Below are 26,660 nucleotides of genomic sequence, written 5' to 3' on the forward strand. Positions count from 1 at the left end.
AAACCAGCCCCAGATTTTATCAGAATTATAAAAAGTATTAAGAAGCTGGATTTCAATACAAAGAAACGGTTTTTTAAGCTTCTCCACTCCTTTCTTCATGTCTCATAACTAAGTAGTTCCTATTTTACTACATTTGACCCAGTTACAACTACAAACTAATAAGCCACATGCCAACCCTGGCCTCCTGTTCCCTGCACCTCCGAGTTTCTTGCTGGGGCCAGGCAGGGAGTCGCTTCCCTGTGCCGGCAGCAGGAGCAGATGCTGCTCGAGCGTGACCAGCAGGGGGCAGCATCTGCCAGTTCAGGGGCGCTCTGTCACTGCTAATGCAACCACCCTGCCCCTGAGCTCTGGGCCAGACACCTGCTGGGCCCTGGGGAGGCAGCCATGAACCACACAGGCCAACACCCCTGCCATGTGGTGGCTTAGAGGTTCCCACCGGACCATGCACTTCAAAGCTGACAGGCTGAAACCAAGTGCATTCATTTCATGAATGAAACGGGGTGGGTGAGGCCTTTGTCCAGCTACCCACCCGGCTGTCTAGCACAGCTGGTTAGAATATCCACGTCCCTCCGCCTCCCAGCCCAGCATGCGCTGCATTCAGCCTCAGCTTCTCTCCCAAACCCCCAAGGTCTGTGCCCCTTCCCCAGCCAAGTCTCCCCATCTCTGAGTCATCAAACAGGCTCTCATTTCTCCTGGCGTGAGGCACAAGTCTCCCACAGACGAAGCCAACACACCAGAATGCAGTGTCCTGTGCTGCAGGGCAAGCCGCAGAAACAAGGCTGAGAACGTGTTAGCAAGCTCTGGAAGAACAGAACTGCTCGTTCTGCGGTGCTGCGCAGTTCAGCACAGAAGCAGACCATACACGGCATGTGGTAGCGACCTCGGTGCCTTCTAACTCAACGGCATTCACAGAAAGGACTTCGGCGGTGCTTTCTGGAAGTGCTACTGTGCACCTCGAGGACAACGATCAAGCTGGAGGTGATCTGCTGCACGTAGGCAGAAATGGCCAGGTGAGGCAGCGCACCTGGGGTGAGCGCCCACATGCAATGGTGCATGACGGGGCTCTCTGCGTTTGGGCACATACTATGTTTTGTCAGCATGGACGGCGGCCATCAGGTGAACAGGAGGCAAACACGGCACAGGTGGCAAGATTCTGAGTCACATGCATGAGAGGCCAGGAAGGCTCCACAGTTAGGACACTTGCAGCCCCAGAGCAGGTGGGCATCAGTCCCAGGGGAGCACCGGGGTGGCTCGTGGCCTGACTCCTCAGCCTTCCCCTTCCTATGCCCAGAACTGGCTCCTGCCAACGTCCAAGCCAACTGCAGCTCAGCCCTGGGGAGCACTGGTCTGAGCACAGGGGTGGGAGGGGGGAGAAACTGGCACCCTAGCACCTCCATCGGCCGCTTCACCTCCGCGGTGCCCACAGAGGAGGCCCTCACACCACGGTCCCCACTCCTGCCGGCAGCCAGGCTCCTGAGCTCTGCTCCAAGCAGGTGACCCTCTGGTAGAGGCCACCTCCTCCCTGCGTCTCTCCAGCCACTGCTCACCTCTGGGTTGCCTCACACACCATTTGCCCTCTTTGCTCCATTGTCCTTTCACTGCTTAGGTAAGGAATTCCCACTCTGGTGTTGTGAGTTCTGTCTTCCTGACTAACCCAGTCTCTGACGGGAGAATGTGCATAGAAGACCACAGAAGCAGGCAAGGAACATGTTTCAGTTTTGGACAAGGGAGGCTGCACTGGGCCTGCAAGGTGAGAGCCTGAGAGCGGTCAGCTTGCCACACAGCAAAACCCTTAAGCTGGGAATCACTGGCACTTACTTTGCCCACCTGCTGTNTTCTGTCTTCCTGACTAACCCAGTCTCTGACGGGAGAATGTGCATAGAAGACCACAGAAGCAGGCAAGGAACGTGTTTCAGTTTTGGACAAGGGAGGCTGCACTGGGCCTGCAAGGCTGAGAACCTGAGAGCGGTCAGCTTGCCACACAGCAAAACCCTTAAGCCGGGAATCACTGGCACTTACTTTGCCCACCTGCTGTCTTCTCCCCGCCCTTGGCTGCCACCAAAGTAGCCAGAACCTTCCAGAAGCTTAGCACAGGGGAGCCATCACCCTACCCCACAGCGAAGATCCACATCATGGGCTTCGCTCAATGTGTAATAAGATGGTCTGTAGGATCAAGGTAAAATACACACAAGGGCCCCCCAAAGTGTCTCCTCTACAACGTGTATTTGTTAGTTAACCCATTCTGTGCAGTATCACTTCTGCTCAACCCTATAAATTCTAACATCGCAAACTTACATACTTATTCACAAAAACGTAATACTTGGGAAGTTCTCTTAAAGATGAGATAAAGAACAACAGGTCGATACCTTCAACTGATTTTATACTTAATCTCTACCAATTACAAACCTTATTCCTGATTTTGAGAATTTTTGTAACATACTTTCAAGTAAATGAGGCCAGTCACATTTTATACGGTGTGAGAAAAATCTCAAAATTCACTATCACATCTACGTGCCCAGTCGTCCCTTAGCAGGTGTGATCTCGTCATGGAGAAATCGTTACCTTATCCCAAAAGGCAGTGAAGTCCTGCACGTGCACTATCATTTTACCATCTGACGGCAGCTGAGGGGGGCGCTGTGAGACCTCGTCCAGTAACAGAAAGTTCTGCAGAAGAAGGAAAAAGGCGGGTTGAACTGCAGGAACAAAGCACATGCAAAAGTCATTGCTTTCCTGGGAATTTGCCATGTAGCATTTTACACAGCCCGTGTGTCACTTTACTAACTGTATTTGAAGGCTTGACAACAATCACAACACAGTGTGCACTGTGTAATTATATAACAGGGTGCATACACAGAAATGAAGAGTTCACAAAGCTCTCTTTGTAACCTTCTCAACAAGTGTCCTGACTCTTCCCTAAAGAGAAAATAGAGCTCCAAACAGTGAACACATTTAGAACCTGGACATACTTAGTGTTTTACTTCTGTGTTACCAACAATAAACAGGGTAGGAAATGGTAGGAAATGATTCCATAAACATTTACCTAATCCCACCAATGTGCCAAGCACCACTTCAAATGCTGCGAACACAAAGATAAAGGCCTTCAGGAATCAAGTTGGCCCAAAAGGACAGGCTGGGTACTTGAGACCAATGGAAGAAACTCTAAATGAAAAATGTGGCTCTGCCCATTTATTTGTTGTGATCTTTCCCTGGGCACTTAGGTACACTTTCTCCCTGTACGTGTCAAATCAATGTATCATTTGTCATCCTTTATTTTTTTAAGTTTTTTTTTTTTTAATCTGAGAGACAGAGTGTGCAGGTGTGCGAGCAGGGGTGGGGTAGGAAGTGAGAGAAGCAGACTCCTGCTGAGCAGGGAAGCCGGATGTAGGGCACAATCCCAGGACCTGGAGATCATGACCTGAGCAGAANGGATGTAGGGCACAATCCCAGGACCTGGAGATCATGACCTGAGCAGAAGTCAGACACTTAACCAAGTGAGCCACCCAGGCGCCCCTCCCTTGTCATCATTCTTTTTAAAAAAAAAAAAAGAAAGAAAGAAAGAAATTGTTCCTAAAAAGTATTGTACAAGCACTTTTCATTATCCCTTTTCTTTTCTCCTTAGGAAATACCCGCTCCTCGGCAGCAGAAATGGCCCCACCTTCCACTTCCTCCTCTTTTCCACACTACTTAGCAGCTACGCCCTGCAATCTGAATTAAATGAAGGCCCGCAGTTACAAATATCATCACATATATAGGAAAACTCCTTCTTGTTCTGCAAAGCCTAGACATAATTCAACGAGAAAAGCTGCACTGGTACAGAAATGGGATAAACAACCAATACCACCTCTACCCCCAAAACTCTGAACATGTGACAGAGGCTATTAAAGGCACTCAAAATCTGCTCTCATGTCCACAATACCTAAATCGTGGAAGGAGCCGAAATGCCCTTCAACAGATGACTGGATTAAGAAGCTGTGGTCCATATATACAATGGAATATTACTCAGCTATCAGAAAGAACGAATTCTCAACATTTGCTGCAACATGGACGGCACTGGAGGAGATAATGCTAAGTGAAATAAGTCAAGCAGAGAAAGACAATTATCATATGATTTCTCTCATCTATGGAACATAAGAACTAGGATGATCGGTAGGGGAAGAAAGGGATAAAGAAAGGGGGGGTAATCAGAAGGGGGAATGAAACATGAGAGACTATGGACTATGAGAAACAAACTGGGGGCCACAGAGGGGAGAGGGGTGGGGGAATGGGATAGACCGGTGATGGGTAGTAAGGAGGGCACATATTGCATGGTGCACTGGGTGTTATACACAACTAATGAATCATCTAGCTTTACATCAGAAGCCGGGGATGTACTGTATGGTGACTAACATAATAAAAAAAAATCATTAAAAAAAATAAATAAATAAAATACAAAAACAACAACAACAACAAAATCTGCTCTCATTCTCCAGTGGAAACAAAACCCTAATTTTGAGCTGGCGCATGGCAGCCTGGAAAAGGGACCACTCTTCCCAGCCTCCCATGGAGCTCTGTGTAGCCAACGGGATTAAGTTCAGGCCAGTGGAAAGTGACAATGTCCAAGAACCCTTTTTCCACCCAGTGGCTTGGAAGTTGCCCGCTTAGCCAAGGCCACACACAGTAGAATAATATGAAAGAAAATGTCTGGGTCTCTAACATCACAGAACAGAACAGAACTTCCTTTGCGGTGAACTATGTCCTCCCAAAAAGATATGTTGAAGTCATAACCCCAGTTACCTCAAAATTTGACTTTATTTAGAAATGGGGTCATTGCAGATGTGATTAAGGTGAGGTCATAGCGGAGTAGGGTGACTGGTGTCCTTACAAGATGCAGAGGAGGGGGGCGCCTGGGTGGCTCCGTCGGTTAAAGGTCTGCCCTCAGCTTGGTCATGATCCTGGGGTGCTGGGATCGAGCCCCATGTCAGGCTCCTTGCTTGGCGGAGAGCCTGCTTCTCCCTCTGCCTGCAGCTCCCCCTGCTTGTGCTCTCTCTCTCTCACTCTCTCTGTGTGTCAAACGAATAAATAAAATCTTAAAAAAAAAAAAAAAAAAGGAAGAGGAGGAGAAGAGGCCAGCTCAGTCAGTAGAGCATACAACTCTTGATCTCGGGGCTGTGAGCTCGAGCCCCACGTTGGGCATAGAGATTACTTAAAAATAAAATCTTAAAAAAGCAGCAGCAGCAGCTGCAGAGCCACACACAGGCAGAAACCAGCTATGCAACGACGAAGACAGAGATCGGAGTGACGGCAACGGCAGGTTGAGGAACGTCAAGGTCGGGCACCAACCACCGGAAGCCAGAGAACACAAGCAAGGATTCTCCCTTCTAGGCTTCAGAGGGATCGTGGCCCTGAGGACACCTTCATTTCAGACTGCTGGCCTCCAGAACTGTGCAACCACAAACTTCTGTTGCTCTGAGCCACCTAGTTCGTGGTACTTTGTTATCTGTTACAAGCAGCCCTAGGAAACCCACACCCAACCTCGGGATTCGTGCAGGAGAGAGATATCAACCGNCCAGCCCTAGGAAACCCACACCCAACCTCGGGATTCGTGCAGGAGAGAGATATCAACCGCCCTGTGTATGCAGCTTTCACGTAGATATTCTAGGACCCACCGGCAAACCGAACCCCAACCAACCAAACCCCAACGAAGCAATGGACGTAAGCCTGTGAAAGCATTTTAGGGGAACAACATATAAGTCACCTGCTACTCCAAAACTCATCAGCATGCTTGAAGTCATTAAAATCTTGTCGACCAGACACAAAGCCACAAGTCTGAGTACCACATTCTACGTCAAAAGAACCGGCAAAAGCTGAACACGCCGTTTCTTCTGTGCAGGAAAACATGCTCCTGCACCTTTCCCTCAAAGAGCCAGCAGGCGAGCGGCATGGTCTGCTCGCTCTTTCTCCCCACCCCTCCGGGCTCACTGGGAACCTTGCTACCTGCCCCCCGCCTGTGTCCGGCAGGGAAGTAGAACAGACAGACGATGGCCTGAGGGCTCCTCTGCTGGCTTCAAACCCAGCCTGGCCCCAAACCCAGCCTGGCCCAAACTCTCTTGCCCCACCACCTCTCCCATAGTCAACCAGGCAGCAACTCTTGCCTAGTCTGCCACAGTTCAGCTCCCTCCAATTCTTCATTCCTCTTGAAACAAATGTAATTTTGGAATCTCACTAGCAATTATTCATGATTCTGACACAATTTTTTGCTGTCTCCCTGTACCTTCCGGTTCCTTCCCTGGAAGCCCCCAACACCGCCAAGCTTATTCCAAACACCGCTCCCTACTGATCTCACTGAAACACCTCTGAAAATGTCCACCACACTCATAACCCTTCAGTGACCCATGAGCACCCAAGTCCGCACTCCCTGAGTGGCCTCTACCTTGATACCCTTGAGTACTAGATCAACCCAGCCTTGTCAGCCTGTCTCAGATGCGAACCGTCCTGGGAACCAGCTCACAATGGCCCCAGCTGGCATTGCCCACCCTACTTGAGTCCCCAAAGGGGTATCAAGTCATAGCAAGGGAGAAGACTATGCCATTCACGCACTTACCAACAGTCCCAGCTCCAATGTAACGCTGAGCCTCACAAAGGGTCAGCCCATCAGGGATATCCCCTAAAGGAATGAACAGACCATATGGCTGGTGCAAGTGAGTCTGAACACTGACTACACCGCTACCATCTTACACAGTATGAGTTAACAAGGCAACAAGCAGAAGGTTATAGATGTTATAAATCTTGTCTAGACAGAATATAATTCCAATTTTATAGCATAAGCGCATTACCAAGATATAAAATTCAATATTCAGTATGTACACATTAGAATAGCAATTCCCCCACCTCCAAGAAAGAAAGAAAAGAGAAACTATGCACAAAGTAAGAAAGTAAATCTATCGAGCATTTGTCCGGAAATAATAGGTCTGAGTGGAGAAAGAAGTCATAGTCTCCCAGTGGTGAAATGAGACTCCATTCAACACATGAACGGCTTGTAAAGGTGCCAGCAGCGCTGGTTGGATTTTTCTTTAGTACTCAGGCTGATGAAAAAGCTGACATTAAATTGCCATTACAGCCATGAAGCGCATACCCGGAGCAGGTCATGCGGGAAAGTATCAGGCGTCAGAACTCAAGCCAGAAAGATTGACTTCGGAGTGGCTGGTAGGCAAAAAGCCTAAGCAGCTTTATGAACAATATAACCTCAGAGACACACTTTACTGGGTGTAGACGTCGTTAAGACTTCCAGTGCTTTGAAGTTAAGACAAGATCTTTTATAATCCTATTGGACTCGTTCAATGTCACTAAGAGAAAAATAGAAGGAACTTCTTGGGCCTCTAACCTCAGAATAAACCCTTCATTTTCAGTACACGGGAAAAAGGAAATTGAAAAGTATATGTAGAAAAGAAGACACTACACCATATAGCCCACCTGAGGCCTTCCGCCCAGACTGTGGACCACAGCGCCATCTTGAAGGGGGAAAGGTCTGCTGGATTTACTGCCTACGACTCCCAACCACGATCTTACTGGAAATCATGCTGGATGGCCTGCCCAGCCTACCGAGTCCGGGCTGCAGGAGACAGTGTCACAGGTGTGCCCGCCAAACTCCTGACTCTACGAGTCAGACGTCACCTAGTCCTGACCTCCTGGTGAATGCACTCCACGAATCTTTTCTTCCTCTCCTGCTGCCATGTTTACCTCTAACTGCACATTAACACATCCAAGTGAGAGGCAGGGAAAGGAAGAAGAGTGAACGCTGGATCCGTTCATTCCATTTAGTGCCTATTACCTCTGTCAGGTGCCCAAAGTCAAGACGTGCTCCTGAGTGGCTCTGAAATCTGGCCCCGGTCTATTCCAGCCTAATCCAAACCACATCATCCTGTCCCTGGCCTGCATTAGCCTCCTGACGCATCTTCCTGCTCTGCTCTGGGTCCCCACCGCCACCTCCTCTATCCAGTCCCCAGGCTGCAGACAGAGTGAGCTCAGAGAAAGGAAAACCCCTTCATGCGGTCTGCAGGGCGCTGCGTCCCCTGCTCAGGCTTCCCTCACTCTCTGGTCTGCAGCCTCACGTTTCTGGTCCCTCAAGCACATGGCTCTCCTTCTGGGGCACCAAGCACTTATCAAGGAGCTTTCGCCACATGCCTATCCCTACAAAAATGCAAAGGATCAGCCTCCTACCTCCCCAAGCCCTTGTCCTTCCCCAACCCCTCCTAACCTGTCACACATGTAACTCTCCAGGTCACCCCTTCGGCCTTCCCAGGAAGCTCCACCTCCAAGACTACACCAGCGTGTCTGCAAAGCACCTCAGACTTTCCCTTTCAAGGACTAATGACACCAAACACACATTAACGGCGAGTGTCATCAGTTCGGTATGTATTAACCCTCACTTGATGATACGTAAATTCCAGGCAGGAAAGACTTCTGTGCGTTACCATCGTATATACGCAACTAGCCCAGCCCCAGCCAGGCTTAAAGTGGGTGCTCAATTATTTTGTGGCGTGACTGAATGAATCCCAGACGTGCCCCCAGAAGTCCAGCATAAACCAAGACAGGTGGTTAATTTCTCCTCAACTGATTTTAGCCTTTTTTTTTTTTTAAAGAATGTATTTATTTATTTGACAGAGAGAGAGAGAGGGAGAGAGCACAAGCAGGGGGAATGCCAGGCAGAGGGAGAGGGAGAAGAAGGTTCCCAGCTGAGCAGGGAGCCCCATGCAGGGCTGGATCCCAGGACCCTGGGATCATGACCCAAGCTGAAGGCTGATGCTTAACCGAATGAACCAACAAGGCACCCCTCAACTGATTTTAGTTTTAACCTGACCCTGACACCTTTTATATTGGCTAAGCACATCCTGGCTTTGTGTGCTTTTTTCCATGGGGGGAGGGGAGCAATGGTCCCACCTGAGGCATATTTTCAGATACACAAGCACACCTGCCTAAGACATAGATACCTTGGGCTCTGTGTGACCCAGGGAATCAGGATCTCCAATGTATGATAATTTAGTCTTAATAAGCACTCCAGGTGATTCTGATACACTCGAGACCAAAGGTTATAAAAACCATACAGGTTGAAAAAGAGTCTAAGATCTAAAAGAAAATAAGACACTTCAATAATTCCATCAAGCCACCCTGCAGCAGCTTCCCACACTAACCACCCCCTTCCCACCACTCCTCCTCAGCCACCGGTCTCACCCTTTACCGAACACAACTCCTGCCAAACCAACCCTAAATCCCCAGGCCCACCTTCCTGCCAGAAACTGTATACACAGGAGGGAAGATTTATGTTTCCTGCCCAAATCGAAGATGCTTCCTTGATCAGGACACGAAGCAGCTCGACAAAGCCCCAGGAAAACTCAAAGTTCGCAGCAGGGGCTCTCGCTACGACAGCACATATGCCAAAGTTCTCGGCAGGTCCTAATTTTACTGTCACTGGATATATCTACGTGGGAAGGAATTTCAAGCCTCAGACACAGTTCTGCTGCATTTTGGCAGAAAAGCAAGCAAAAGTCCTACCCAAATATTTGACCACAACTCCCTGAAAACCTTCTGCAAGATCCCTTTCGTGCTACGCTTTTTTGTGCATCACATAATCCATCAGAGAATGAAAGTTACTGCTTTCCATGGAAGCAATGCTCAGCTGCTGGCTATCTGCACAACCTCAGAGACGTGGCAGAGCCGGACAGGTCCTAGAGTGGCACGTGATCTGAGCATGTGGCATCTGCAAGGAGTACAAAGATGAACAAGGCACTGCATCCGCTCTTCGGAAGTCTGGCGTTCAGGGAGGAGAGGACATCCACCAACAGACGGCTTCCACATGTACAGTAATTAACCACAAAGTCACACCCGGGAGATCAAGCAGGTGTGGCAGTTAATGTTATGTGTCAACTTGGCTAAGCCACAGCCCCCAGACATTTGTGCAAACACGTCTGGATGTTATAATAAAAGAACTTTTTAGATGAGACTAACATTTACATCAGTGGACTTTAAATAAAGCAGATTATCCTCCATAGTGGTGGGTGGGCCTCACGCAATCAGTTGAAGCCCCTTACAAGGAAAGAAAAGACTGACCTCAAAAGAAGAGGAAATTCTATCTCCAGACTGCCCTCGGACTTGAGATACACTTTAAAGCTGCACGGTTTTCATCTTCCTTCATTTCAGGATGGCCAAACTAATTCTGCTGACCAAGTAAGACTGGTATTACTATCTACAAGACCCAAGAGCCCCAGCCCAGGAGCCAGGCCAGCAGTCTACGCTGACTGTGCCCCACTAAGGTCCACCAAGTCCAGCTGGGCTAGTCGGAGACACACAGATGCACACACAGAGGAGGGGAGATGCAGATCTATGCCCACTCTGGATAAAGACCCAGCTCCCCTGGGTCAAGACCCCTTCCAAGGCCCACTGTCCCAGGAAGGCCCACTCCAGTCTGCTTCCTCACTGCGTTTCTCTCGCTGCTACTACAGACTGGGTCACCCTGCACCCCTGCTGGTCCCAGCCCTTTCAAATAACTGTTGCTTCAGTCAGGCCTACTTATCTGATGCCCATGACGTGCCCAATATGGACCGGCCACCATGCAAAGAACCATCAGATATGGTCTGCTGGGTGGGGGGGTCGGTATAGTCCTGGGGAGTGAGAATCACCCGCTCAATATGCTGCTGAGCAGTGGGGTACTGGCCTGGCCCATAATTAGGGAAGCCTGAGATCAGCATGAAGAAAAGTGCTAGAGGAGGTGGGGGAGGGCCCACTGGAGGACTCAGTAGCATTTGCCTAAATAAAAACAGAAGAAAAGGCAACCCACACGGATGAACAGCACAGGCAAAGACCCCCACGTGCATATGAGTGTGGCCTATCACAGACACAAGCCGCCCTCCCCCCCCACAACTTCCACCGCCAGAATGGAGGGTCATGCACCGCAAACACCCAGCACAACCGGCAGAGACTTAAACCCACAGTTTAAATTTTGATTCTGCAGGAAGCTCTGGGGGCCTCTTCAGAGGAAGACGTGATGATGAAAACCACACGTAAGGAAATACTCCACATGCCAGAAGGTATACTAGGAGGGCAACGGAGGCAACGTAATGACGGGTAAGAAAGCAGGGTCTGGAAGGATCCCCGTGCGTCCCTGACCAGCCGTGTGCGGACGGGCACGTCGGCTCACCTCCTGCAGGCACGTTCTCCTTACCTGTCAAGTGGGGACACGCATGCGTACGCACTGCGGTCGGGATGAAGGGAGATCATGTGCCCCAACCACAAGCGCAAAATTACAGCAAAACTTATAGGGGAGGCTGGCATCTGGAAAACTCCTACGTACACATAGAACATCGCTATGGCCAAAGTATGTTCCCAGATGTGCTCTTTGGAGAGGCAAAAGCTACATGAAAGAAATGTTACTGAGGGGCACCTGAGTGGCTCACTCGGTTAAGCATCTGCCTCCTACTCAGGTCATGATCCTGGGGTCCTGGGATCGAGCCCCACATCGGGCTCCCTGCTCAGGGGGCATCTGCTTCTCTCTCTCCCAAATAAATACATTTTTTTAAAACAATCTTTAATAAAATCAAGAAATTCTATTGAAATGCCTGGGTCACCACTTAAAAGTTGCTGGAAGCCCGTCAGAAAGAATGATACACTTGGGGACCAGAACTGACCCTGTAAGACTGATCTCTCTCCTGGGTAATTTTATTTTTACAGGATAGAAACTTCATCATAAGAAAATCTCAGCTTTTATGACAAAACTGTTTAAAAAAGAAAGAAAAGAAAAGAAAAAGAATAGGAAAAAGAAAAAGAAAACAAAATCAAGCCCAGAGCCATCGAGCTTCACCAGAGCTGTATTACTACACATCCAGCACTAAGGAGGAACAGGAAAACCAGATTTATTTGTAAAGCCCAGGTACTCAAGTTCATGCTCTGGCCCCTCACGGAGCCCATTTATCTTTATTTTAGACCTATTTATAAACACACAAATACTTGAGCACCTAGCACGGGCGGGGCCATACCTTGGTGATGTAAGTTATTGGCCTTGAGCAATGGAGGGACAGCTAATCTGGAAAAGGAGGTAGTGGGTATGTTTGGGGGGGGTGCAATTTGGAAGACCTTCCAGAAATGGGCTGAGACAGGCAGAAAGTGAAAGGAGAGCCACAGGCATACTCAGAAACCACAAGCCAGGCATCTGTGGAGGAAGGAACCCATTTTTGATCAGGGAGTAGTCCTTGGGGCTCAAGCCATTCTCCCTGCCCAAGAAGCAGGACCCTTCTGCAAGCTCTTTCCTTCCCAGCCCAAAGAGGAATCCTCTTCCCCCACACTCCCCCACCCCGGCCAGACTGCTACCAGTCGCTCCCTAGTCACTCGAGATGGCCCAAGGGGTGAAATCTGCTTGTGCATTTTCTCATGCTTTACACATTCTAATCACCCTGCAGTTATCACCTGCACCCCATGAGCCCTGTGCCACCGCTGTTTATCTTGCTGCCCATAAATGAGCAGCAACTTAGTTATCTGTAGTGCACTCCATCTAAGAAGACAGGGAGGGGAATACGTACAACATTCTGGGATGACTGCTGACTTTGATGCTGAGAAAGTTAAACCTCACCTAAGCGCAACACGGGGACACCAAATTCCAAGCAGGCCTTTTGCTTAAAATCCACCTACAACTTAAAAACGTTTTTGTTGGGGCACCTGGGTGGCTCAGTCCATTAAGCACCTGCCTTCGGCTCAGGTCATGATCCCGGAGTCCTGGGATTGAGCCCCGCGTTAGCCTCCCTGCTCAGCAGGGAGTCTGCTTTTTCTTCTGCCCATCACCCAGCTCGTGCTCTCTCTCAAATAAATAAATAAAAATCCTTAAAAATATAAATAGATAAAAAGGTTGTCTGTCACCAGACCTTGATTCTTTGGATGCTGACTACTGCCTCGGACACCTTCTCAACGGCCGTGGGGAAGAAGAGGGTAACAGTCAACCTCACAGCCCCGTAGAGCGACAGTGCGACGAACACACGGCTGGCTGTGATCACATTGCCAAGAAACACATAGGTGGTGAAAGTCACAAAAACGATGATTTTGCTTGCAACGAAAAATGACGCCAAATTCATTCCTCTGAGGTAGGAACTGCTCAGAATCTTGGAAATTTCCTTCCTGGAAAAGAGAACAGGATACAAGTTTCCAAGGAAGCATCAACATCCAAGTCGTGAATTCTAGTGACTGTTGCATGTGGCCCCTTTCCAGGGAGGGGTCATGGATTAAGACAAGTTATTCCTCACATTATTGAAATATCCTACAGCACACAGCCCGGGGCCAACCCCAACCCAAGGACCACACACTCGTAACCACTGCACTCATCTGAACTACACGGAGGCTTAGTGTTGCACGTTAACATCCTGGGTCAATCTGACCGGTGCGAACATTCAGTCAACACACGTGCCTCACTGCAAGTCCTGTGCTGGGCTCCTTGCCGACGGCAGACAGACGCACAGCCTGTCTCCTCTAGGAGCTCATGGGAGAAGAGAATAAGCAACAAAACGTGTGCATGACACAGAAACAGTTCGCACAGGCCCCATGGGCGCAANTTTGCCGACGGCAGACAGACGCACAGCCTGTCTCCTCTAGGAGCTCATGGGAGAAGAGAATAAGCAACCCAAACGTGTGCATGACACAGAAACAGTTCGCACAGGCCCCATGGGCGCACGGAGCAGAGGGGGCTCACTCAGAGCAGAGGAACCTGGAGGGGGATGAAGCTACGTTAGTCAGACTTGCCGGGGGGACCACAGGAGAACGCAGCTGAGTGCACCCGAAGCAGAGGGAAGAGTCGTTACACAGACGCGGTGGTGAGCAGAGGCTCAGGGCCCACAGAGAAGAACCGGGCGGTGGGGGTGGGGGGAGGCTCACCAAATAGGTCAATCAAAGACAAAACAATTCCACAAACAAAAAGGAACAGTGTTTCCATGGCTCTGTTTCTCTGTTTGGCACAAATACTACTGATATATACGGTTTGGCCCAATCTCTCCAATCTTCCTATTTGTGCTCCGTTAACATAAATTATAGTTTCCAGGTAAATGTCGTACTTGCAAATACTACCAGCAAGGCTTGTTTGGGATTTAGGGTATTAAGAATCATCTGGAATTTCATTTTTGTACTAGTAGAAGCATATACACTCTCTTCCCTTTGAGACGGTAAATGGAAAAGCAGGTTAATACGGTGTATAGCGCAAGGCAGGGTGGACAGTGTTTTGATTCACATTCTAAACTTCAAACATCCGAAGACGACTCAAACATTTCGGTGAAGGCGGGAGACAGAAAAGTACAAAAACAGGCTGTGACAGACACAGAAACTTACCTTCTCAAATGGGTGATAAGGTCTGCAAATGACTTTTCCCAACCATACATTTTTATTATTCTTATGCCAGTTATAACTTCATTCATGGTCCTGATCCTGGTGTCCGTGAAAGTTGCGGTCTTACTCCTAAGGGGACACACATGGGAGATGAGCCACAGCCCCCACTCCCCTTAGCAGCAGCAGGAACAGCCCGAGAACCAGGGATCAAATGATTCCCTACAGCACCTTTGCTCTGACAACACAGGCAGCTCCCTACTCAAAACACAAATGGAAAAAGACTTCAATTAGGAAGTCAACAGTCCATCCCAATTCAAGAAGTACTGTGGAGAACTTGCAACAGGGGCTAAGGAAGACACGAAAGAGAGTCAGATACAAACCGTCTGCACCTGGAGGTCATGGTTGGGTAGGGAAGGCAGAAAGGCCCCCGAATCCAATCATAATACAGCTGACTGCAGTGTAAGAAAGTGGGAACAAAGCGCTGGGGAGCAGAAAAGAAAGAGCTGTCAATTCTACTGGGCAAAGAGGAGAGCAGGAGAAGCTTCAGGGTTGCAGAAGTAGTGGAACAGGACCCCAAGGACACAGAACGTTCTCCACGGCAAAGGCGGCAAAGCCAATTCCAAATTTAGAAAACACCATCACAAAAATATACACAGCCAGACCTGGGCCTCGAAATACTATTTAAATTGTACTGCTATTTCATACATGCCTAAATAACTTCATCCTATGTAAATTCTGCTTACAGACACTACTTATGAGGTACAGTGCCTAAAAGACTACCCAGGAGGAGCCAGCAGGTGCCTTCACCTTTCCAGCTTCTAGACTATTAGCCCTCGCTTAAGGCTGGAGTCTCCAGTGGCGAAGTCCGAGCAGCCCACAACCAACAGAAAGAAGAGATCACAGAAGACGCTGTGGTTTTGAACAGAAGCACGGGGCAGACCATGGGCATTAACCTATTTTTTAAACCAGTGTTTCTCTTACCGGAATGATGAAAACAGCTTCCCGAGGCAGCTTTGCAAGGGTAGAAGGATAATTAGAACGGCGATCCCAGCAAGACAGGATATGCCTATTTCCATCCAGAGCAAGGCGGTCACTGCGATCGCTTGCAGTGGCCCTGCCCACAGAAAGTGCAAGAATATTGTCACCTTAAAAGAAAAAAGGCAATGCTTTCTTAGGACGACATGAACACAAAACCAGTTAAGGACCCAGTATAGAAACAATCTGCTCTGAACCAGCCAGAAACCTACACAGAAATGATCACAGTGGGCTTTAAACCTACTAATGCAAAAATCCAAGCATCCACCCCCAATGAAGCTGTTCCAGAACACCACGGAGCAGGCTTCAGGGACGTCCAGAGAAAACCTGACGAGACCAGCAGCATCAGAAGGAAGATCTCAATTCTGTCCGCCCCATGCATGGGCTCAGGGTTCCCCCAAACTTCCTCCCCTGGGCTCCCCAGTACCTCATAAAAGCCTGTATTATGGAATCTGCCATGCCCTCTAGTAATTACTTATCTATTTATCCCCCTGATAGACTGTGGATTCTCCAGGGAGGAAACTAAGTCTTATTGATCCCTGAAACTGAATAGGAGCCTTAGTTCACGTCTGATGAATGAATAATTGGAAGAGAAGTAGTCTAGGGCAATACAGCTCAGAGCAGCAGTTACAATGCCTGGAGAGTATGGGTCATTCACAAGGTAATGTAAATGGACTGTGGTAAGGTAGAAAAGAATAGGTTGTTTCTGGCTAGGGATTATCCATTTGCCATTTTTTCATCAAAGGCTTCCCAGGGCGCCTGGGTGGCTCAGTTGGTTGAGTGTCCAGCTCTCGGTTTCAACTCAGGTCATGATTTCAGGGTTGTAGGATCAAGCCCTGTGTCAAGCTCTGCACTCAGCGCAGAGTCTTCTTGTCCCTCTCCTTCTGCTCCTCCTCCCTGCTCATGCTCTGTGCTCTCACTCGTTCTCTCTCTCTCTCTCAAACAAATAAACAAAATCTTTTTTAAAAAATGGGGCACCTGGGTGGCTCACAGTTAAGCATCTGACTCTTGATTTCAGTTTCAGGTCATGATATCAAGGGCATGAGACTAAGCCCCGTGTTGGGCTCTGTGCTCAGCAGGGAGTCTGCTTGAGATTCTCTCTCTCCCTCTCGCTCTGCCTCTCCCCCAGCTCATGCACTCTCTCTAAAATATATAAATAAATAAAATCTTGGTGGGGGGAGGCATTTCCTATGTAGCTGGCACTCTACAGGGCACAGAACAATCCCTGCCCACCAGGAGGTCATCACATGAAGAAAGAGAAAGAATTCAGCCAGCAATACCAACACAGTGTGCTCAGAAGGGCCACTCCTGAAGGACTATGGGACATTTCACCAAGCTGGGCAAGAACACTGCTGTCTGCTTACATACTACTGAAGTATGCTGTAAACGCATTCAGAAAACAAAACTCTTATCTACCAGACAACACATGTTATTATGAGTGGCACACAGAAGAAATGAGAATTGGATAAAAACTATCTTCATCTCGGGGAGCCTGGGCGGCTCAGTGGGTTAAGCATCTGCCTTCGGCTCAGGTCATGATTCTGGGGTCCTGGGATTCAGCCCCACATCGGACTCCCTGCTCAGCAGCAAGCCTGCTTCTCTCTCCGCCTGCTTCCCCCTCTCCCTCTGCATGCCACTCTGCCTACTTGTACACACTCTCTCCTCTCCCTCTCTCTCTGTCAAATAAATATATAAAATCTTTTAAAAATAAAAAATAAAACAAAAAGTATCCTCTTCTTATGTCCTCAACAGAAGTCTGGCCTACACCAAACTCTGGCACCTGGAATTCCAAGAAACTGAACCAAGTAAGGGGGTAGGACTGCAAAAGACTCCCTCAGGAGCAGCTGACCTGGTCAAACTTGTTCACGTCATTGGATAGCAGATTCACGATCTGGCCGGTGGTCGTCTTCCCCATGGCCCTGTTACTAAGGCGAAGCCCCTGAAACAGAAGAGGGGAGTGGAGGATTATATTCCCACAGTGACATCAAGCCACACCTGGAAAAGCAGCAAAGCGGAGTGTGTTTTGACAGGGTCTTGTGTGCTGTCAGGTGAGCAGGGTGACCCATGACAGCAGGGCTCTGGGGACCTGGGTGCGGCCTTCCACTTCCCCATGTGGTGGCGGCCACGTCCCGCAAGGAACAAAGGGAGCAACAGAGGTACAAGCCAACTCTTCCACCCCATTTTTTGATGAATTTGGACGTGCCCAAAGGATGTATACTGGGGAGTCAACTAAAGTAATTTTGAGCCACATTCTATGAGAGCGGAGGGGCCGTCTAAGGACAAAAGCTAGGGGAAGGACTATACATCTGGAATCAGTCATTAATTCTGTGTGTGATGTCACACGAACACTCTGGGTCTGAAGTTTCCTCGTTGTGTGAATGGAAATAACCCCAGATGCTGTCTAGATAGCACAGAGTTCCTAGGAGTGGAGGACACCAGGTGACTGATGAGTGGTGTTTCTCGTTTAGAGATGGGACAAGATAAGGACAAGCACCTGTAACTCAAGTGTGACTTGAACAGTGGGGACACCAGCATAGGGAGCTGGGGGCAGTTTCCACTGAGTGACACTGTGGGCAGGACAGACCCTGCATGATGAAGAGGAAAAACCCTATGGAGAGAAGGGAAGAGCGCTGTGGCCGGAAGGAACAGCATGCAGAGCTAGGGAAGGGAAACGTAGAAGCAGCTGAGTAAGGAATCCCTGAAATCTGGCTAGAAAGGTAGAATGGAAAGCAGCTAGTGTCTGGAAAACAAAATGGAACAGTAAACGTCTTTTTACATTTGAGTGAGACACTCAACTTTAGGAAGACTGAACTATAGAAAAGACTGGCCAGGAGCTTAGGAGAAGGGGGGACAAGGGACACCTTATGATATAGTCCCGGCCAAGAGGTAACAAGACCATGCATTAGGATTATGTGAAAGGAAAAGAAGGGCCAGACATATGTGAAAACACTCTGAAAAGTACGAAGTGCTACACAAATGTAAATAAATCAGTCACAAAAAATACAACCCTTTCCCACTAAGGAGAAAAAAAGGAAGAAATGCCCCTACAGGAGAGAAATAAACCTTGGTATGCCTTAATCACTGAAAGCTCTTTTGAAGACATTTTTAAAGTCAGTTTTACATACAGATACACATGAATCCCTCATGCAGAGAAAAAAAGTGGGTATCTGATAACTACTTGTAATAAAGAAAGAAAGACACAATGGCACACAAAACCGATTCTAAAACTGACCGTTTTCAAAAGAAAAAAAAAAACCTCAAGACAACTGCACCTAACTGGAATCGTCATTCACAGACGGTCGCTGGTGCTAACAATGAGAACCAGAGGGTAAGACGGTGCAGATGACAATTTGAGTGAAAGACAAAGCTCCTCTCGGCGGACCATCAGGACGACTTGTCATTCAGTTATGCCTGAGACCAAGTATAGTGATGGACTAAAGGGCTGGCTCTGGAAGAAAAGCTCACGTAAGTTAACAGCAATGCTGCAGCCAATACAGAAATGAATCATCTGTCCAAAGAAAGTCAGTCACACTCTAGCTAGAAAGAACAGTGGAGCATCATTAATGTTATTAATGAGAAAGACAGAGCTTACAAGCAAACTGTCAGACTTCTGCTTCCAACCATGAGAGAACAGTCGGCACTGGACTCGCCCTCAACTGTAAGACTGGACAGGAAGTACGAAGCAGCTGTTTCAGGCACTGGCAGCCTTCAGAGAAGGGAAATACCAGAGCAGAGCCCCGGAACCAGCCTGGCTTTCTGCCCAGGGGCATTTTCTGACCAAGCACAACTGCAGTTTCACTGCAGCCAAGGAGGAAGAGCTACCTGTTCCAAGTCGCAGAGATGTCTGGAATTTGCAAGCCAGAGTGGCAGAAGGGCAGGCCCCAAAAGTTTTTGTAGAAAGTTAGCAAAAGGGATTGAGCAGCAGTGGTGGGCTCAGGAGAGACTCCAAGGTCAGACTCCTGCCCAACCAGAATAAAGAGGTCTTCACAAGCACCTCAGACACTCCATTCAGACACCAGGAGGGCCATGCCTCAGTAATAAAGATCACACTCTAGAGTAAGAGCCATGCACTCGGACTGAGTTTAAAATGGAAATACGTGCCATAGATAGATGTACAGACCCATGAAGTAGGAAGGTAGGTAGTTACATAGGTAGATGGATGCAATCCTAACAGGACCAGTCTGCCAGGAATTGCTTATAAGAACAAAACTCAGTAGGCTTTAATCAAAACTCCCTATACTATAATGTGACCCCTTATAACATCCAATATAGTAAACAATTACTAAACATGCAAAGAAGAAAACGTGACCCATGATCAAAGACAAAGAAGATAGGCAATAGAAGTAGACCCTGAGATGATCCAGTTTTTGGAATTAGTAGATGAGAGCTATAGAACAATTATTATGAATATGTCCAAGGAGTTAAAGAAAGACATGGTTATAACAAGTGAAGTAGAATGGGTAATTTTAGGAGAGCAATGAACACTATCAAAAGGAAACAAATGGAAATTCTAGACCTGAAAAGGATATGAATGAATGAATATGAAAAATTCATTAGGTAATTTTAGTAACAGAAAACTTCCATTGATCTCTTTCCAGGTTCATCAACTCTTTTAGATTACAATCTGAAGACTAGAAAAGAGAGAGAGAAATTGAAGGGAAAAAAAATCGTAAGGGTCCAGTGGGACAGTATCAAGGAATGAAACAAACATGAAACTGGATTCCTGGAAGAAGACAACAAAACAGGAAAGCAAAAAATATTTGAAGAAATAATGGCTGAAATTTTTCCAAGTCTGGTAGAAAATATTAATTTACATATTGAAGAATCTAAGCAAACACCAAGAAATATCAAAACAAAGACTTTTGCCTAGGCACATCAGAATCAAACTGCTGAAAACAAAAAGAGAAAGTCTTGAAAGGAGCCAAGAAAAACAACACATGGAAGGGAGGTTAAGATGGCGGAGGAGTAGGGGACCCCTTTTTCAGCCGGTCCCCTGAGTTGAGCTGGATAGGTACCACCAGCAGGAACATCCACGGAATCAGCCTGAGACGCAGGAAGATACATCTGGATCTCTACAAATGAACATCTCCAGCGCTGAGTATCGAGGTACGAAGCGGGGAGCCGTGAAACCGCGCACAGATATCGGAAGCTAAACAGAAGGGGGAGGGAGCCGCCGTGTCAGGGCGCCGGGAAGCGGTAGCCACCTGCAAGGGGGAGTGGACAGACCGCGGACCCGCACGCTTGAGACAGCAGGCTGAGAAGGGAGCTCCGGGAGCGCACGCGGGACGGCTGGCGGTTGGCGGGCCACCTGCACGGGGGAGCAGGCGGACTCGCGGTCAGCACCCGTGAGACACCAGACTGAGACGGGGAGCTCCGGGAGCCCGCGCGGGGCGGCTGGCGGCGGGCGGGGTTGGAAACACAAAGGACAGAGACGTGCCGGCCCTGGAAGTGAGGGCTGGGACGCCGGGTGTGGGGCGCACAGCCCGGGATGCTGCAGGGTTGAGCAGCACCAACAGAAACAGAGTTAAAGTGGCCAGAACATCAGTGGAGAACGATCCGCGATCCCTCTGTTCTGAGACAGAGGCTGAATTTCAGCCGCTGCTGCTCTCTCAGAAGAGGCATAGCAAACCGCCAGGGAAAGCCGCCAGAGAACAAAAGCCCGGAAATACCGGCTCACAGGGTGCCCATCCCCATCCCCCCTCGCAAGGGACACAGAGACTCTACCCAAACAGGGTTTTCTGAGTACCTGCAGGCAGGCCCCTCCCCCAGAAGGCAGGCTGAAAAATCAAGAAGCCCACAACCCGGAGCGCCTGAGTGGCGCAGTCACCAAGCACCTGTCTTCGGATTAGGGTGTGATCACAACGCTCCGTAAGGAGTCCTTCATCGGGCTTCTCCACCGGGAACCTGCTTCTTCCTCTCCCACTCCTCTGCTTGGGTTCCCTTTCTTGCTGACTGTCTCTCTCTCTCTCAAATAAATAAATAAACTCTTTAAGGAAGAAGCCCACATCCCTAAGATCTCTATAAAACAAGGGCGCACGGCCTGGGTCCCAGTCAACACTTGGGCTCTGGACAACCCTGCAATCTCTCTTCATCAGAATGACGAGAAGGAGAAGTCCCCCCCAGCAAAGAAAAGATAATGAGTCTGTGGCCTCTGCCACAGAATTGGCCTCGGCCACAGAATTAATACATATGGATGTATCCCAATTATCAGAAATGGAATTCAGAGCAACAATGGTCAAGATGATGAGTAAACTTGAAAAAAGCATCAGAGAAAGCGTTGCTGAGAATATAGAATCCCTAAGGGCAGAAATGAGAGCGAATCTGACAGAAATTAAAAATTCTATGAGCCAAATGCAGTCAAAACTAGAGGCTCTGACGGCCAGGGTCACCGAGGCAGAGGAACGCGTTAGCGAATTGGAGGATGGGTTAGTAGAAGAAAAAACGAAAATAGAAGCTGGTCTTAAAAAAATCCACGCCCACGAATGTAGATTACGGGAGATTACTGACTCTATGAAACGATCCAATGTCAGAATCATCGGCATCCCTGAAGGGGTGGAGAAAAACAGAGGTCTAGAAGAGATATTTGAACAAATTGTAGCTGAAAACTTCCCTAATCTAGCAAGGGAAACAAGCATTCGTGTCCAAGAGGCAGAGAGGACCCCATCCAAGCTCAACCAGGACAAACCTACGCCACGGCATGTCATAGTGCAATTCGCAAATATTAGATCCAAGGATACAGTATTGAAAGCGGCCAGGGCAAAGAAATTTCTCACGTACCAAGGCAAAGGTATCAGGATTACGTCAGACCTGTCTACAGAGACCTGGAATGAGAGAAAGGCTTGGGGGGGCATTTTTAAAGCTCTTTCAGAGAAAAACATGCAGCCAAGGATCCTTTATCCAGCAAAGCTGTCATTCAGAATTGATGGAGAAATAAAGACGTTCCAAAATCGCCAATCATTAACCAATTTCGTAACCACGAAACCAGCCCTACAGGAGATATTAAGGGGGGCTCTATAAAGGTAAAAAGGCCCCAAGAGTGATACAGAGCAGCAAGTCACAACCGATACAAAGACTTTAAAGAGAAATGGCATCATTAAAATCATATCTGTCAATAATCTCTATCAATCTAAATGGCTTAAACTCTCCCATAAAACGCCACAGGGTTGCAGATTGGATAAAAAGACATGACCCATCCATTTGCTGTCTACAAGAGACTCATTTTGAACCCAAAGATGCATTCAGACTTAGAGTAAGGGGATGGAGTACCATCTTCCACGCAAATGGACCTCAAAAGAAAGCTGGAGTAGCAATTCTCATATCAGATAGACTGGATTTTAAACTAGAGGCCATAGAGAGAGATACAGAAGGGCACTATATTATTCTTAAAGGAAGTATTCAACAAGTGGATATGACAATTATTAATATATATGCCCCCAACAGGGGAGCAGCAAGATACACAAGCCAACTCTTAACCAAAATAAAGAGACATATAGATAAGAACACAGTAATAGTAGGGGACCTCAACACCCCACTATCAGAAATAGACAGAACACCCTGGCAAAAACTAAGCAAAGAATCAAAGGCTTTGAATGCCATACTCGACGAGTTGGACCTCATAGATATATATAGAACACTACACCCCAGAACCAAAGAATACTCATTCTATTCAAATGCCCATGGAACATTCTCAAGAATAGATCATGCTCTGGGACACAAAACAGGTCTCAGCCAATACCAAAAGATTGAAATTATCCCCTGCATATTCTCAGACCACAACGCTCTGAAATTGGAACTCAACCACAAGGAAAAACCTGGAAGAAACTCAAACACTTGGAGGCTAAGAACCATCCTGCTCAAGAATGACTCGATAAACCAGGAAATCAAAAAACAAATTAAACAATTTATGGAGACCAACGAGAATGAATACACAACGGTCCAAAACCTATGGGATACTGCAAAGGCAGTCCTAAGGGGGAAATACATAGCCATCCAAGCCTCACTCAAAAGAATAGAAAAATCTAAAATGCAGTTTCTATATTCTCACCTCAAGAAACTGGAACAGCAACAGAGGGACAGGCCTAACCCACTGACAAGGAAGGAGTTGACCAAGATTAGAGCAGAAATCAATGAATTAGAAACCAGAAGCACAGTAGAGCAGATCAACAGGACTAGAAGCTGGTTCTTTGAGAGAATCCATAAAATTGATAGACCACTGGCAAAACTTGTCCAAAAACAAAGAGAAAGGACTGAGATTATTAAAATTATGACTGAAAAGGGAGAGGTCACGACCAGCACCATTGAAATTGCAAGGATTATTAGAAACTTTTATCAACAGCTATATGCCAAAAAACTAAACAATCTGGAAGAGATGGAGGCCTTCCTGGAAACCTATAAACTACCAAGACTGAAACAGGAAGAAATAGATTTCTTAAATAGGCCAATTAACTATGAAGAAATTGAGTCAGTGATAAACAACCTTCCAAATAATAAAACTCCAGGCCCAGACGGTTTTCCTGGGGAATTCTACCAAACATTCAAAGAAGAAATAATACCTATTCTCCTAAAGCTATTTCAAAAAATAGAAACAGAAGGAAAGCTACCAAACTCATTCTATGAGGCTAATATTACCTTGATCCCCAAACCAGGCAAAGACCCCCTCAAAAAGGAGAATTACAGACCGATTTCTCTAATGAATATGGATGCCAAAATCCTCAACAAGATCCTTGCTAATAGAATCCAACAGTACATTAAAAGGATTATCCATCATGACCAAGTGGGATTCATACCTGGGATGCAAGCATGGTTCAACACTCGCAAATCAATCAATGTGATACATCATATCAACAAGAAAAGACTCAAGAACCATATGATCCTCTCAATTGATGCAGAAAAAGCATTTGACAAAATACAGCATCCTTTCCTGATTAAAACCCTTCAGAGTGTAGGAATAGAGGGTACATTTCTCAATCTCATAAAAGCCATCTATGAAAAGCCTACTGCAAGCATTATTCTCAATGGGGAAAAGCTGGAAGCCTTTCCCTTAAGATCAGGAACACGACAAGGATGCCCACTCTCGCCACTATTATTCAACATAGTACTAGAAGTCCTTGCAACAGCAATCAGAAGACAAAAAGGGATCAAAGGTATCCAAATCGGCAAAGAAGAAGTCAAACTGTCTCTCTTTGCAGATGACATGATACTCTATATGGAAAACCCAAAGGAATCCACTCCCAAACTATTAGAAGTTATAGAACAATTCAGTAAGGTGGCAGGATACAAAATCAATGCCCAGAAATCAGTTGCATTTCTATACACGAATAACGAGACTGAAGAAAGAGAAATTAGGGAATCCATCCCATTTACAATAACACCAAAAACCATACGTTACCTTGGAATTAACTTAACCAGAGACGTAAAGGACCTATATCCTAGAAACTATAGATCACTTTTGAAAGATATTGAGGAAGACATAAAAAGATGGAAAAATATTCCATGCTCATGGATTGGAAGAATTAACATAGTTAAAATGTCCATACTACCCAGAGCAATCTACACTTTCAATGCTATCCCGATCAAAATACCGAGGACATTTTTCAAAGAACTGGAACAAATAGTCCTTAAATTTGTATGGAACCAGAAAAGGCCCCGAATCTCCAAGGAACTGTTGAAAAGGAAAAACAAAGCTGGGGGCATCACAATGCCGGATTTCGAGCTGTACTACAAAGCTGTGATCACAAAGACAGCATGGTACTGGCACAAAAACAGACACATCGACCAATGGAACAGAATAGAGAACCCAGAAATGGACCCTCGGCTCTTTGGGCAACTAATCTTTGATAAAGCAGGAAAAAACATCCGGTGGAAAAAAGACAGTCTCTTCAATAAATGGTGCTGGGAAAATTGGACAGCTACATGCAAAAGAATGAAACTTGACCACTCTCTCACACCATACACAAAAATAAACTCCAAATGGATGAAAGACCTCAATGTGAGACAGGAATCCATCAAAATTCTAGAGGAGAACATAGGCAACAACTTCTATGACATCGGCCAGAGCAACCTTTTTCACGACACATCGCCAAAGGCAAGAGAAATAAAAGATAAAATGAACTTATGGGACTTTATCAGGATAAAGAGCTTCTGCACAGCCAAGGAAACAGTCAAAAAAACTAAGAGACAGCCCACGGAATGGGAGAATATATTTGCAAAGGACACCACAGATAAAGGACTGGTATCCAAGATCTACAAAGAACTTCTCAAACTCAATACACGAGAAACAAATAAACAAATCATAAAATGGGCAGAAGATATGAACAGACACTTTTCCAATGAAGACATACAAATGGCTAACAGACACATGAAAAAATGTTCAAAATCATTAGCCATCAGGGAAATTCAAATCAAAACCACACTGAGATACCACCTTACGCCAGTTAGAATGGCAAAGATAGACAAGGCAAGAAACAACAATTGTTGGAGAGGATGTGGAGAAAGGGGATCCCTCCTACATTGTTGGTGGGAATGCAAGTTGGTACAGCCACTCTGGAAAACAGTGTGGAGGTCCCTTAAAAAGTTAAAAATTGAACTACCCTATGACCCAGCCATTGCACTACTGGGTGTTTACCCCAAAGATACAGACGTAGTAAAGAGAAGGGCCATATGCACCCCAATGTTCATAGCTGCATTGTCCACAATAGCCAAATCATGGAAGGAGCCGAGATGCCCTTCAACAGATGACTGGATTAAGAAGCTGTGGTCCATATATACAATGGAATATTACTCAGCTATCAGAAAGAACGAATTCTCAACATTTGCTGCAACATGGACGGCACTGGAGGAGATAATGCTAAGTGAAATAAGTCAAGCAGAGAAAGACAATTATCATATGATTTCTCTCATCTATGGAACATAAGAACTAGGATGATCGGTAGGGGAAGAAAGGGATAAAGAAAAGGGGGGTAATCAGAAGGGGGAATGAAACATGAGAGACTATGGACTATGAGAAACAAACTGAAGACTTCAGAGGGGAGGGGGTGGGGGAATGGGATAGACTGGTGATGGGTAGTAAGGAGGGCACGTATTGCATGGTGCACTGGGTGTTATACGCAACTAAAAAGCAATCAAACTTTACATCGGAATCTGGGGATGTACTGTATGGTGATTAACATAATATAATAAAATTAAATTAAAAAAAAAAAGAAAAACAACACATTACACACAAAGGAACAATACAACTGATGGCTGACGTCAGAAACAACAGAGACAAGACAGTGGAACATCTATCAAGAGCTAAGAGA

At 46.9% G+C, this 26,660-nt stretch overlaps 1 protein-coding gene across 3 annotated transcripts in view; it reads right to left on the minus strand.

Moving 5' to 3' along the window:
* Positions 1–26,660, minus strand: part of ABCC4 (ATP binding cassette subfamily C member 4) — a 246,341-nt gene that overhangs the window by 150,513 nt on the left and 69,168 nt on the right. For all 3 annotated transcript variants that reach the window (XM_034665378.1, XM_034665380.1, XM_034665379.1), the window contains exons 5-9: positions 17,213–17,302; positions 15,310–15,473; positions 14,332–14,457; positions 12,885–13,134; positions 2,563–2,664 (exon numbers count right to left, since the gene is read on the minus strand). In XM_034665378.1, the coding sequence (XP_034521269.1) occupies positions 2,563–2,664; positions 12,885–13,134; positions 14,332–14,457; positions 15,310–15,473; positions 17,213–17,302 (732 nt within the window). The remainder of the gene's footprint in view (positions 1–2,562; positions 2,665–12,884; positions 13,135–14,331; positions 14,458–15,309; positions 15,474–17,212; positions 17,303–26,660) is intronic.

The sequence above is a fragment of the Ailuropoda melanoleuca genome, chromosome 7 (genome assembly GCF_002007445.2).
Source record: "Ailuropoda melanoleuca isolate Jingjing chromosome 7, ASM200744v2, whole genome shotgun sequence".
Taxonomy (NCBI): domain Eukaryota; kingdom Metazoa; phylum Chordata; class Mammalia; order Carnivora; family Ursidae; genus Ailuropoda; species Ailuropoda melanoleuca.